Here is a 14,488-nt window from a genome sequence, read left to right as displayed (position 1 = left end):
ACTAGGGATAAGAAAGGAAACAATTCTATACACAGAATGTATAAGAGAACACTTAAGATGGTTTTTTGGTAAGGACGATAATAAGAAGGATATGAGGATATGGTTTTTGTTAAAGGAAAAGTGATTTTGCCTAGGTTAGAGGTTATTTACAAGTTGTATTAAATTGAAGAAATAAAAGAAGAACAATTAGATAAAGTGAATGGGTATAGGAAGTCAGGAAAAGAAAGAGAATGGAAAAGTTATAAAAGGTTATAAAAGGTTTATGAAAGTCATCTTCTGTGGTCAAAGATGATTGGGGTAAGATGAATTTGTTCATGAAGTTTTATTAAAATTAGTCTTAGCATTAATAATATACGAATGCAAAGGTACCGTTTGGTTCTCTTTTTGAACAAGATTTCATGTAGTATTAACTAAAGATGATAAAAGATTTTTCATTTACTTTTTGAGTCAAAAGAATAGAAGAAAAGGCAGATTCTGTTGATCTCATGCTGTCTTTATTAGGTCTATTGATTCTTTGAAAAACTGAGCCTCACAGTAACCAAAACAGCTTGGTAGCAGTACAAAAAAGATATATAGACATGGAACAAAATAGAGAACCCAGTAATAAGGCCACACACCTACAACTATCTGATCTTCAACAAATCTGACAAAAACAAGCAATGGGGAAAGGATTCTCTATTCAATAAATGGTGCTGGGATAACTGGCTAGCCATATGCAGATGATTGAAACTGGACCCATTCCCTACACCACATACAAAAATCAACTCAAGATGGATTAAACACCTAAATGTAAAACCCACAGCTATGAAAACCCTGGAAGACAACCTAAACAATACCATTTAGGATGGACAAAGATTTCATGACAAAGACACCAAAAGCAATTGCAACAAAAGTGAAAATTGACAAATGGGATCTAATTAAAGAGCTTGGGCACAGCAAAGGAAACTCAAAAGAGTGAACAACCAATCTACAGAATAGGAAAAAAATTTTGCAAGCTATGCATTTGACAAAGGTCTAATATCTAGCATCTATAAGAAACTTAAACAGATTTACAAGAAAAAAAACCACACAACCCCACTTAAAAAGTGGCAAAAAAAATGAACAGACATTTTGCAAAAGAAGACATACATGCAGCCAACAAGCATATGAAAAAAAGCTCAACATCATCATCAGAGAAATGCAAAGCAAAACCACAACGAGATGCCATCTCACGCCAGTCAGAATTGCTATTATTAAAAAGTCAAAAAATAACATAGGCTGGCAAGGTTGTGGAGAAAAAAGAATGCTTGTATGCTGCTGGCAGAAGTGTAAATTAGTTCAGCCATTGTGGAAGACACTGGTGATTCCTCAAAGACATAAGAAGAAGAACACTATTTGACCCAGCAATCCCATTACTGGGTATATACCCAAAGGCATATAAATAGTTCTGTCATAAAGACATATGCATGCATATGTTCAATGCAGCACTATTCACAATAGCAAACACATGGAATGCCCATCACTACCCATCAATGATATACTGGATAAAGAATATATGGTACATACACACCATGGAATACCATGCAGCTATAAAAAAAAGAATGAAGTCGGGCGAGGTGCAGTGGCTGCTGCCTGTAATCCCAGCACTTTGGGAGTCTGAGGTGGGCAGATCACGAGGTCAGGAGTTCGAGACCAGCCTGACCAACATGGTGAAATCCTGTCTCTACCAAAAATACAAAAATTAGCTGGATGTGGTGGCATGTGCCTGTAATCCCAGCTACTTAGGAGGCTGAGGCAGGAGAATCGCTTGAACCCTGGGGGTGGAAGTTGTAGTGAGCTGAGATTATGCCATTGCACTCCTCCATGGGTGACAGAATGAGACTCCATCTTTAAAAACAAAAAACAAACAAACAAAAAGAACGAGGTCCTTTGCAGGAACATGGAAGGAGCTGGAGGCCATTATTCTTAGCAAGCTAACACAGAAACAGAAAACCAAATACTGCATATTCTACTTATAAGTGGGAGCTAAATGATGAGAACACATGGACACACAGAAGGGAACAACAGACAATGGGGCCTACTTGAGCGTGGGGGTTGGAAAGAGAGAGAGGATCAGGAAAAATAACTAATGAGTACTAGGCCTAACCTGTTTTTGGTCATGCTCCAAGCCCTCATTCTCTCTGTAACCTCAAGAGGCACATGAGCTTCTGTTCCCCCATTGAGGAGTTAGAGGTAATCACTCTGTCATTCTCCCCATGCATGTTAATAAACTTGTATGTCATTTCTCCTATTAATCTATTTTTTGTCAGTTTCAGTGAAACTTCAGAAGGCAGAGAAGTTTTCCCTTGGCCCCTACATTATGACCAGGGTGACCTTATAAATGATACTAAATGATTAAAGGCCGGGCGCAGTGGCTCACACCTGTAATCCTAGCACTTTGGGAGGCTGAGGGGGCGGATTACCTGAGGTCAGACAGGAGTTCACGACCAGCCTGGCCAACATGGTGAAACCCTGTCTCTACTAAAAATACAATAATTAGCTGGGCTTGGTGGCAGGCACCTGTAATCCCAGCTACTCGGGAGACTGAGACAGGAGAATCACTTGAACCCAGGAGGCAGAGGTTGCAGTGAGCCGAGATTGTGCCACTAAACTCCAGCCTGGGCAACAAGAGTAAAACTCCATCTCAAAAAAAAAAAAATGACACTAAAGATGACAGAGTTTCTAAGAAAAGAGTCACACTCCAGCTTCTCTCACCTCTGAGAGATTTTGCTTGGATATAACCTCCTTTAAGAAACAACTCATTACATCTTCAGAATGCATTAGATGCTCTTGTACAAGTCTTGTGACAATTGTGCTTTTATTAAGAGGAAATATGGAGTAGTCACTCTAAGTGCCAACTCCGGATTCACTTCTATCTCGGTTCCAACGGTTTGGCTTAGTCATATGGCCAAGCCAAGCTGCAATACCTTTCTTATTTGTTGGCTCTGTGACTTGAACAACTTATTAAAACCTCTGTGAGTTTCCTTTTCTCAACTAAAAACTCTTGCTACATCAAGAAATAGAATAGACAAGTGTTTAAGGACATAGCCTCTGGTATCAGACTACTTGAATTGAACCCCTTACTCTGCCAGTTTCTAACTTTGCAACTGGTTCTCACCAGTAGGCAGTGCAGTGGTTAAAGGATAATGCTTCAAGGCCAGACTGCCAGCGTGGAAATTCTGGCTCCATCCAAAGGTGTATTTACCATTAAATTAACGGGATGAAGCCTCAGGGCTTCCTACTTATTGGTGCCTCCTCCAAGGTCCTGTTCCTGTAGTTTAGATTTGTAAGTTTGGATTCTATTTCCCAAAGAGGTTCTCCAATACAGTAAATCAAAACTCAGATTCCACAAAATCTGCATGCAAAGTTGATTCTGCCAGATACTGGCTATATGGTCTGGGCTAGATATTTATCTCCTGGGTCTCTGTTTCCACTCTTGTAAAATGGAATAAAAATGGCAGGCACCTTCACAGGGTTGTAATAAAGATTGAGCTAACACATGTTAAAATGTTTAGAGCAGGCACACAGCACATGCTTCATGTGTGTTGGTGTCTATAACTCCCTCTCTTTTTCTATTCCTTATCTTCTTCTCATGAGCCCTGTTAGGACTAAGATCATCTTTCTCTTTGCAAACTTAGCCTGTGGCAAGCTTCATCTTAATCCTAACCCTTTCCCTCTGGGCCTTTACACATTCTCTTCTGTAAATTTCCTGAGTTGTTTACAATCTGATTTTATCAACCTTTATTTGATTTCTTAAACCTACTACTTGTTCATTCTTTATGGCATAATAATGATGGTTTCTTTTTCTCCCTAATTTCTTCTTCCTCAAGGGACCTCAAGCTATTCTCTTAAGGTTTTCAACTGATTCTATGAGTCTGACCCATATTATGGAGGTAATCTGTTTTACTCAAATTTTACTGATTTAAATGTTAATCACATTTAAAACAAACCAATGAACAAACAAAAACTTCACAACATCTAAACTTGTTTTTCCAAAAAGTGGGCACCATGCATAGCCAAGCTAACATGTAAAAGTAACCATCACAGCAGTCATGGCCTGAATAAGACCTGTCCTGGGCCAGGCACAGGGGCTCATGCCTGTAATCCCAGCACTTTGGGAGGCTGAGGCAGGAGGATCACTGAGGTCAAGAATGTGAGACCAGCCTGGCCAAAAATGGTGAAACCCTATCTCTACCAAAAATACAAAAATTAGCTGGGCATGGTGGCACCTGCCTATAATCCCTGCTACTCGGGAGGCTGAGGCATGAGAATTTCCTGAACCTGGGAGGTGGAAGTTGCAGGGAGCTGAGCTCATGCCACTGCACTCCAGCCTGGCCTACAGACTGAGACTCTGTCAAAAATAAATAAATAAATGAAAAGAAAAGAAAAGAAAAGAAAAGAAAAGAAATTGTCCTGTACATTGAAGGGTTCTAGGTATTGCAGTTTCCTTTTTTTTTTTTTTTTTTTTGAGATGGAGTTTCACTCTTGTAGCCCAGTCTAGAGTGCAATGGGGCGATCACTGCAACCTCCGCCCCCCGGGTTCAAGTGATTTTCCTGCCTCAGCCTTCTGAGTAACTAGGATTACAGGCATGTGCCACCACACCCAGTTAATTTTGTACTTTTAGTAGAGACAGGGTTTCTCCATGTTGGTCAGGCTGGTCTCAAACTCCCGACCTCAGGTGATCCACCCGCCTTGGCCTCCAAAAGTGCTAGGATTACAGGTGTAAGCCACTGTGCCCAGCCAAGCATTACAGTTTTTGCTGGCTCACAGAGGAACAGCCTCATTACCTTCAACAGATGCTCTTAACCCATTGTCATCTGCCTTCCTCTGGACACCGCCTTTCGGGAGTGCTGGAGTTACATCCTCAAAGACGGAGCTATGCCCTCAAAGTGCCCAGCAAAGAACTTTTCCTGCATTTTTCCCACATAGACACTTCCTAGATTCTTCTACCTTATGCCTTGGTTAGTCTAGCTAGTATATGCTTCTGATGGAAATTATTCAAGTGAGAAGGACCAGGTGTAGACAATTTAAATGTGGAAAGAGGCTTACAAAGGAAGGTCATTGTGACCCGGGTCACAGCATTGTTCTTGAGTGGACAGGACATAAACAGGGAAGAAAGCATGTGATCATGAAAATAGCTGAGGTTTTAAGTGAGCAATGACATAATATGGTGTCCAATTCAAAAGAAAGAGAAAGTAGATGCAGGAGCTGAATAACAGGCAGAGCAATTTTGAGAGACACATCCAGAAACCAGAAGCAAGCACTTAGACTTTAACTCTGAATCCTGGCTAAAGCAACATACAGAGGCGGTAACTCCTAGAACTCTAATTTTCACTCTCTTGCCAGAGAGGCTCTTCCTGGGCAGCTGTCTGCCATGCAGAGGATAGAAACAAATCCCATAGTGTTTTACGTCATAGGTTAAGGAACAGATTCAATTTCATAAGGAGAAACAGCACAATGCCAGTGCCAGCAAAAGCAAGTCTCCCCATCATCCCAAGGAGAGGAATTCTACAGTCTGGGTATCTACTGGACATAATGTGGGCTCCATTCTCACGGAGGGCGTCCCCATTGTGGGTCTTTCGATGTGGCTTATGCTGTGAGACAAATGTAAGAAAGTGGCCATGTCAAGAAGAAAATGACCCAGCTCTTTGGTGCCAAAAAGTCTGATTTGGGGGTGCCAGCTATTTACAGGAATTGTCTAGAATTAAAATATCACCTGCTTTGGGGACTGTGAGGCAGCTGGGGATCTTGGGCATCTTTGGTACATTGCCACTGCCCCTGAAGTTAAGAAGGACTCAATGATAATAAACATCTTTAGGTCACTCAGTGCCTTGAACTCACTTCCCCATCACATAGAGAAGCTCAGGTCTTCTCTAGCTCTTCCACTGGGTGATTGGCAGTGACTGCTAGAGAAGTCCTGATCATCCTAGCCCTCCAAGTAATGCTTTGAATAGCATTGCCTCTTGAACTCACTATAAGGTGACCCAGTAAAGATGCTCTATGCCTGTGGTCTGAAACCTGCCGCCACAGCTGGGTTCTCTGCCTTCAGAGACCAGGGGAGCAGTAACTGAAGCTAAGACTACACACAGCACTTCAGATAGGCAAATTAGGAGGGAAAAGACAACTGAATCTGTAAGCTCAGGAAAAACTGGTATATCTTTTGAGGTCCTAGCCATTTTGAGAAACTCTGACACTGAAAAAATAAGGAAGAACAATCTCACTCCTCTCTCAAACACTGACATTCTAGCTAAGTATTGATTTTTTTTCTTAGAAAAACAAACTTTGGGTCAACAAGGAAAGATCACGAGTGGGGAGGGTGAGTGGGTGATTCACCTCATGGATCTCCCTGGCAGCTCTTGCACTTCCTTGATCAATCTGCATATAAGAAATGTGCTGGGCTCCTGGGACACCATTCTCCGAGACACATTGCCTTCTGTTTTCTCCAGCATGCGCTTGTTCCAGCTCCTGTTCAGGGCCGGCCCTGCCGCCCTGCTCCTGGTTCTCTATCTGCAGCTGGGGTCCAACAAAGCTCAGGAAAACACGTGAGCCATGCCCTTCTCCTCCCCACAGAAAAAAAAAAAAAAAAAAGGCTTGCAGGGAGGGCTCCTCTCTCAATCTGGAAATCTACCTAACTCTTTCTGAGAATTTCTTTCAACTTCCCAGAACTCTAGTCCCAGGAGCTCCCATGGACCTCCTGCCAGGTTCCACTTCTGTCCTCTTAGGAAGCCCCACTAACTCCTCTCTCATTTTTGCTGAGTGTTTCTGCATTGCCAGTGGAAATAAAGCTCCGAGTGTACCTATAGGCTATCATTAGTAATTAGTCTTCATCTAACACACCCACGCGGATCCACGTCTTTTTCGTAATTTATACCTTTGTTCAGATTGCTGATCAGTAAACTTCACCTTCTCACACCTTGCCTCCTAGAAGAGAGGCATAACAGGTCTGTGAGTTCCAATGGCAGTTAGGGCAGCTTTGGTAGGACTTGCCAAAGAATGAGAGGCCCTGGTCACTGCTCTGTGGTCTGGGATTGAGCTAGCCTGGCAGCTTAGACGTTCTTCCTAACCTGAAGTCTGAAGATGAATATGAGGACCTCCTGCTCTCACATGTACTGGGACCTGAGAGCACAGGTTCAGAAGTCAACTTATTGAGAACACATGTTTGAAGGGAGAAGAAAAATTGGAGCAAGTAAAATAAAGTAGAAAATGGAGTCAGGGGTCTGGGGAAAAGCAGGGATACTCAATCTAGGGAGTTTTCTCTATAGCAGTAGGGTTTATAATGATGGGTTTCTGGGTTGTGATCTTGGAGGTACTCTCTATGGCATGGCCAGATATCCTGTCCCAGAGGAAACTGTTCAGGGTTTAGACAAGCTGGTATAATGGAGGCAAGTGTCCCAAAAAACCCTGGGTGGGGACAGGTTCAGATCCCGCCCCCTCCACCCCTCAGGTGAGTCCACTTAGCCCTGAACGGTAGCAAGGTATTCAAATAATCTATGCTAATTAGTGTTATCAATCATCATGATTTGCCCAGGACTTTCCTGGTGGTAGCATTGAAAGTCTCCCGCCACCTCTGTGGCCCATTCCAGAAAAGACCTCAGTCCTGGGTAAACTGAGATGGTTAGTCACTTGAGCTAAGCTGGTCATCCTATCTTATTTATCCAAAACTCATTTACAAATGGGAGAGATTTTGAAGATGCTTAGATATTTATACCCTTTTTCTGTGCACTGGGCATTAGAGCAATTGGCACCAAAAAAAGTAATCTCTCTGAAATCTTAAGATGCTTTGCCCCAAGAAAATGGGGTTGTGAGACACTGTGGGGTCTTCTGTCCCACACAATAACAAAGGTCTGTAGCCAGGAGTTTCTAGGAAAGAGAAAGTAACTCTTCTGGCCTGGAACCCAGTCCTCATTGATTGAAGAAGAATATTTGAGTATTTTCTTTGCCTCCATTTCCTTTCCCTTTCAGATTGTGGTGTATGGTCTAAATGTAGAGTGGTATCTAAAGTCCCCAAACATGGCCATATGTCCAAATTTCCTAAGGAGCTAAATAAATACAAATTCCTAAACCCTACCTAAGAACCAAAGAAGGGGGAGCTTCAAAGATGCTCCTACAAATATCTCCAGTGCATTGAGATATTTGCTGGGTTTTTTATTTTTTTCAATATTTTATTTTAATTTTCCATAGTTATTGGGGTACAGGTGGTATTTGGTTACATGAGTAAGTTCTTTAGTAGTGATTTTGTGAGATTTTGGTGCACCTATCACCTGAGATAAAAGACTAAAAATATGGTGCAATATACACTGCACCATATTTGTAGTCTTTTATCCTTCACCCCCTCCCACTCTTCCCCCCAAGTCCCAAAGGCCCATTGTATCATTCTTATGCCTTTGCATCCTCATAGCTTAGCTCCCACATTTCAGTGAGAACATACGATGTTTGGTTTTGCATTACTGAGTTATATCACTCAGAATAATAGCCTCTAATCTCATCCAGGTCACTGCAAATGCTATTAATTCACTCCTTATTATGGCTGAGTAGCATTCTATCATTCATATATATATATATATACACACACACACACATACATACATACATACATACATACATACACTGTGGGGTATATATATATACACACCATAGTTTCTTTATCCACTCATTGATTGATGGGCATTTTGATTGGTTACACAATTTTGCAATTGTGAATTGTGCTGCTATAAACATACATGTGCAAGTATCTTTTTTGAATAATGACTAATTTTCCTCTGGGTAGATACCCCGTAGTAGGAGTGCTGGATCAAACGGTAGTTCTACTTTTAGTTCTTTAAGGAATCTCCACACTATTTTCCATAGTGGCTGTACTAGTTTACATTCCCACCAGCAGTATAGAAGTGTTCCCTGGTCACTGCATCCACACCAACATCTACTGTTTTTTGAGTTTTTTGATTATGGCCATTCTTGCAGGAATAAGGTGGTATCACATTGTGGTTTTGATTTCCATTTCCCTGATCAAGATGTTTGCTGGTTTAACGTGATTCTGTTGCTAGAAAATTTTCTCCTAATAATGACTTGAGCCCTCCTAGTCAGCAATCACCAGAACCTATAGGATGTTATCAAAAAATGACATGTGGTATTGTACTTTTTTTCTTTTTAAAAATTTGTTTTTGGTCAATGGAGGGGAAGAAGATGCTCGTTGACTGATGGGGATTTAGGTTGGTTCCACGATTTTGCAATTATGAACTGTGCTGCTATAAACATGCATGTGCAAGTATCTTTTTTGAAAAATGACTTATTTTCCTCTGGATAGATACCTAGTAGTGGGACTGCTGGATCAAATTGTAGTTCTACTTTTAGTTCCTTAAGGAATCTTAAAGTGTCCTAGTTGTTTCACTAAACAAAACTAAATTTATACGAAGCAATCAACCCAATCAACACACAAAAATTCCAGGGGATCCTGATGCTGAACAATTGATCCAAGCCCCATAATTTCCCTCCCTTGCCCATCCTGTGCCCCTTGCCCTGTTCATGGCTCCCCCTCTCACTCATAGATTGGTCTCTGATCATGGTGTCCTGATTCTCTCTTCCTAGAACAAGTCCAAGGATCATAATACTGGATTTTCAGCTTAGCAGGGCAAAAGATGAAACACAGGAGGTCACTGCAGACCTTAAAGTTAAAACAGAATTGAAAGAATGCATGGTGGTAAGTAGAGGACTGGGGGCATGCCTTCAAAAAATAATTCAACTCTTTGATTATAAATACAACTTAATCTCTCACTTTAATAATGTACAGTATACTTAATAAAACATTGTCATTTATGTTATGCTACTCAAGACTCAGAACTGTGGGAGCTTGGGACAGATGACTTCTCATTTTCCAGATGAAGAAATTCTAATAAGAAAGAAAAGAAGAAGGAATAGGAAGTGAGAAAGAGGGAAAAAAGTGTAAGAGGTAGTGGAGAACCAGTTAGAATTCTTCCAAGGTCCTGAGCATGTTTAGTTTAGGATGGAGGAAGGGGAGTTCTCAGAAGAGAAAGCTGCAACACCACACCATAAGTTGAGGCAGGTGGGCAGAAGAGGGCATGCAGGATATGATTTCTCCTCTCCAGTAAGCACTGAGCTAGTCTGCTGGCTTCTTGCCTTCTTGGGCTCCTTTGCTCTGGGTCACCAGAAGTTGACTCTTGTTCCAGCCTCTCTGCCCTGACAAGGAGCTTGTACTCATCTCCTTTTCAGCAGTCGTGAGGGAACTCCAATATGTAAACTGGGTCAGAGGTTTTCCAATGGCAATGTACCTAAAACTCACCCAGGGATCTTGTTAAAATGCAGAGTGACCTTCGGCGGGTCTGGGGAGCGGTTAGAGCTTCTAGGTTTTAACGGATGCCCAAGGTACACCAAGGCTGTGCCCAAAAGACCACATTTTGAGCCACTTGGGACTACAGCATTTTCCTCCTGCCTAGCTGCTGAGGGCGAGAAGTAAAAGAGATTTATGCAGTTATTAAGCCACAGTGACTCTTCCCTGGGACACTGTTGTGTGTCCTTCTCCTAGTCAATGATCTCAGGTGTCACAAGCATACAAACTGCCCCCACTACCTTAGTTCTAGGGCCAAGACCCATGTAATCCCCATCTCTCCTACTCCGTCCCCAGACCCTTCCTGAGAAGCATCCTCTATCAGGCAGCACAAGTATTTCCTTGCAGGATAAGATTCCTAATTCAAATGAGACTTAAGGACAATGACTGCATGGAAAACAAAATTGAGAGCATGAAGATTGCTATTCTGTAAACTGCATTCTAGAAATATCTCCACGCCTGTAAAGAAAAATTCCTGGTCAATGAGCAAAGAATATCACAGCTGCTTTGTCAAATTTTCTATTTTCAGTCCAAGAATCTGAAGCATGTACATTCATTTGGGGTAGGAGTGAGGCTGAGTCATAATTTTTCAGCTTTGTATTCTGTTTATCACAAGCACAGGTGAAAATGAGAATAAGAACATGTACATAATGTGTACACAAAATTTTTGTGAAAACAGTGGTTTCTAGTGGTAATAGTTAATGGTAGTGGTAGGTATAATAAGAGATGTTTGAATCAATAAAATGACATGTGATATAATTTTGTGCCTTTGTGATTAACAAAAGTATGCTTTTAAGAATCATGCCAGTACACTAAAATAAAGCAATCTTTTCAAAACCTACCTCAGCACAACTAAAAGGATGAGAAATCCTCAGATTAACTGATTTTGCTTACCAGAAAGAATTTATGAGAAAGGAAATTTTGTTAGTTCTAGTCGACAAATTTTTATTTGTTGCTTCAGTTTTTGAAAGTATAGCTATTTTTAAATTTTTATTAAAATACATTTATGTAACTATAAAATTTTTACCACCTAATCCTCATTTTCTATCATTTATAATGTTTTCTGCAACTGAATTTTTGCAAAAGTTAGGCTTAGGCTCACATTTATTTACTTTAGAATTAGAATAGAATTATACCTACAATCGTGTATTTGAATATAAAGATTGCATAATCCTTTAAAGCTTAAGAAAGCTTGTGGCAAGCTACAATGCTTAAACATTTTGGTGCCACAGGCCATTTTGTTGGTTTCATGAAGTCTATGAAACATTTATCAGAAAATTGCTTCTAAATGTATAAAGGGCATTGGATTACAGGGAGAAACTACCACATTGAGTAACAGTGACAAACTTATTAAAAATAAATTTGTGATGCAGTAACATATGTGTTTCTTTATTCGCATATTAGCTGGAAAGGCAATACATTTAAAATATAGAGGAATTAAATTTTATTTTGTGAAGATATTATCTGTGTGATGGATGATGTTGCTTAGCCCGAAAAAGTACATTAAACTGCACTGGTCTTTGGCAACACGTCCCATGTGCCATGCTGGGCATGCAATACATTCTGATCTTTTGTTATACAAGCGGTGTAAATTCTGATTCATGAAGATATGTTGTTGCGGATGTAATAAAAAGGTAAACAAGGCTAGGCGCAGTGGCTCATGCCTGTAATCCCAGCACTTTGGGAGGCCAAGGGGGGCAGATGACCTGAGGTGAGGAGTTTGAGACCAGCTTGGCCAACGTAGCGAAACCCCATCTCTACTAACGATACAAAAATTAGCCAGGCGTGGTGGCAGGTGCCTATAATCCCAGCTACCTGGGAGGCTGAGGTAGAAGAATTGCTTGAACCTGGGAGGCAGAGGTTGCAGTGAGCTGAGATTGCGCCATTGCACTCCAGCCTGGCAACAGAGTAAGACTGTCCCAAAAAAAAAGAAAAAAAGATAGACAAGGCCTGGGTAGGCTTCTCTAAAGAAACACCAGGCTTCTCCAAGGCATTCTGAGTAAAACTCCAAGGATGAGAACACCTGAATTTACTGTTTGGGGCTGAAAGACTATTTGGTGCAGAGTTGCCAGGTATGTGAGCAAGTTGCAGGAGATGGGCAGACCGGCACTGGGCCTCAGTCAGGACTATAAAGCCAGTCTGATAACTAGCATACATTCAAGGTCGTGTATGTGGGTGATATTTTGGACATCTGAATCTGTAAAATGATATGTACATATCTATGTTTCTCCTTGTGATAAAATCATACATACTGCTAAGGGCAATGTGGTTCCTTGATGACATTCATAACTGAAGTAACGCTGAATTTCAATTAGAGGTCAGTAAGATAAAAATGCATTCTTTTTCCCCCTGCCTGAGTTCACAGACTCACTGAATGCTATCCACAGATCCCTCTGGGTCCACAGACCCCCAGGATAAAACTGCTGTGATGATGCTAACTGGACAAAATCTTCTGAATTCACTGAAATTTACATATACAATCACATGGGATCTTGAACTGCAAAGCACTCAAGTTAAAAAGAAATTTATATTCAAGATGTCATTTGCTTATCTAACAGCCAGGTTTGGTAGTTAATTGTTTCCATCTCACAACTGAGAAAAATGAGAGTGAGAGGTCTAATTTTAATCACCAAAGTTCACCAAGTCAGAGAGAAGCACAGCTGGGGCTTGGTCACAGCTCTGATAACAAGGCCTGACATCAGCTCCTACACCCAAGTGGCCAGGCTGCTGTCTCACCAGGTCTCAGAGTAAGTGTGACTGCAGGTTGATTCCTGAAAGCTCTGGCTGGCGACTACGGCAAGCCTGCTCCCCAGATGGACAGCTGCCCCGGATGAGTTCTCCTTGCCCTGTGGATTCATGGGCATCTCTAGTTCCTTCTGAGCCTCTCCACACTGCTAAGGCAGGAGTTTGAGAGCGTGGGGAGGGAAAACCTTCTGACCTAGACTTTGGCTCCTGAAATTATACTACAACAGTAGACTCCTCCTTGCCCTGTTCCCACCTTTACCCCTACTCTTCTCCTTCAGCCTCTCCCTCTCTTATTTTTCCCTCCCTTACCCATTCCCCAGAATAACAGCGAGTTCTCCCTCCCACCCCCTCACCAGGTTAAAGCTTTCCTCAGTAGCAACATACACATCGAAGGTGGATTTGGCTTTAAGTATACTGCCTGCCTCTGTGAAGAAAATCCAAGAAGCTTCTTCTGGGACTTTAAGACCAACTGTAAGTACAGAAGTTATCCAAGGAAGGAGCTACCCAACAGCCACCAGGGAGGAGAAACTATAAACAGAAACATGGCTGCAGAACTGAGCAGGACCAGGACCTCAGGGCAGAAGGACAGAAGGGAGGGAGGAAAGAGCATGGGGAGAACAGATGGGAAAGGTACCCAGATGCTAATGCAGAGGCATTGTGTACACAAAGTTGATATGGGAGACAAATTTGCAAAGGATTTGGGGAAACTGAACCCCAGGGGGCAGAAGCCTGATATGAGTAGAAAAGACAGGACATGGCTGGGGTGTCTGAAAGATGATCTCTGTCCCTATCTTTTTCAGCAAGCGCACAAATTGCAGCCGTCGTTGATATTGTTCGGGAATTATACATCTGCCCTGATAATGATGCTGTAATCCCCATCAAAGCAAACAGGTTTTATACTGTTAAAACCCTAAGTGCAGCATAATGGAAGTCCTGTACGTCCACCACACCCAGGTGATTTCTCCTAAGAAAACGTGGCTGCAATTTCTGTTGTGGTCTCTGAAATAAACTTCTTAACAAGCTTCTCCGTGTTCTGTTATATATTCTCTCCAAAATCTGCTCCTGAAGAACCCTAGATTACCTGGAATTTCTAAAAATCTGTCTTTCAAAGAACCTTTACTGAGGAGATTGTATGGGTTCTCACAGCCCATTGGTATGAAAAGGGAGAGAAGAAGAAACTGGAAAGAGAGGAGCCATGCTCACAGAGAAGAAAAGCAGTGGCATCAAGTTCATGGCACAGGAGTGGCAGGTCCAGGGCAGCACCAGGCCTACATGTTGCTTGGCTTACTCCATCCCACTGCCCTCCAGCCACTGCTCAGATCCTAGAAGATGGGAGTCCTGGTACATTCCTCAGAGTCAGGGATGGAGTCTGTGGCCCCTAAATG

General features: G+C 41.8%; 1 protein-coding gene across 1 annotated transcript; it reads left to right on the top strand.

Moving 5' to 3' along the window:
• The first annotated feature begins 6,393 nt into the window (after positions 1–6,393).
• Positions 6,394–14,131, top strand: PIP (prolactin induced protein). The gene is made up of 4 exons (XM_032245184.1): positions 6,394–6,561; positions 9,608–9,713; positions 13,460–13,574; positions 13,904–14,131. Exons 1-4 carry the CDS (start codon positions 6,467–6,469, stop codon positions 14,026–14,028), a joined length of 441 nt encoding a protein of 146 aa, XP_032101075.1. The 5' UTR covers positions 6,394–6,466; the 3' UTR covers positions 14,029–14,131.
• The last annotated feature ends 357 nt before the right edge of the window (positions 14,132–14,488 follow it).

Source organism: Sapajus apella, unplaced genomic scaffold (assembly GCF_009761245.1).
Source record: "Sapajus apella isolate SASKATOON/1434 unplaced genomic scaffold, GSC_monkey_1.0 scaffold56, whole genome shotgun sequence".
Lineage (NCBI taxonomy): Eukaryota > Metazoa > Chordata > Mammalia > Primates > Cebidae > Sapajus > Sapajus apella.
Note: the sequence above shows the minus strand (reverse complement) of the source record. Positions and strands in the feature narration are given on the sequence as shown.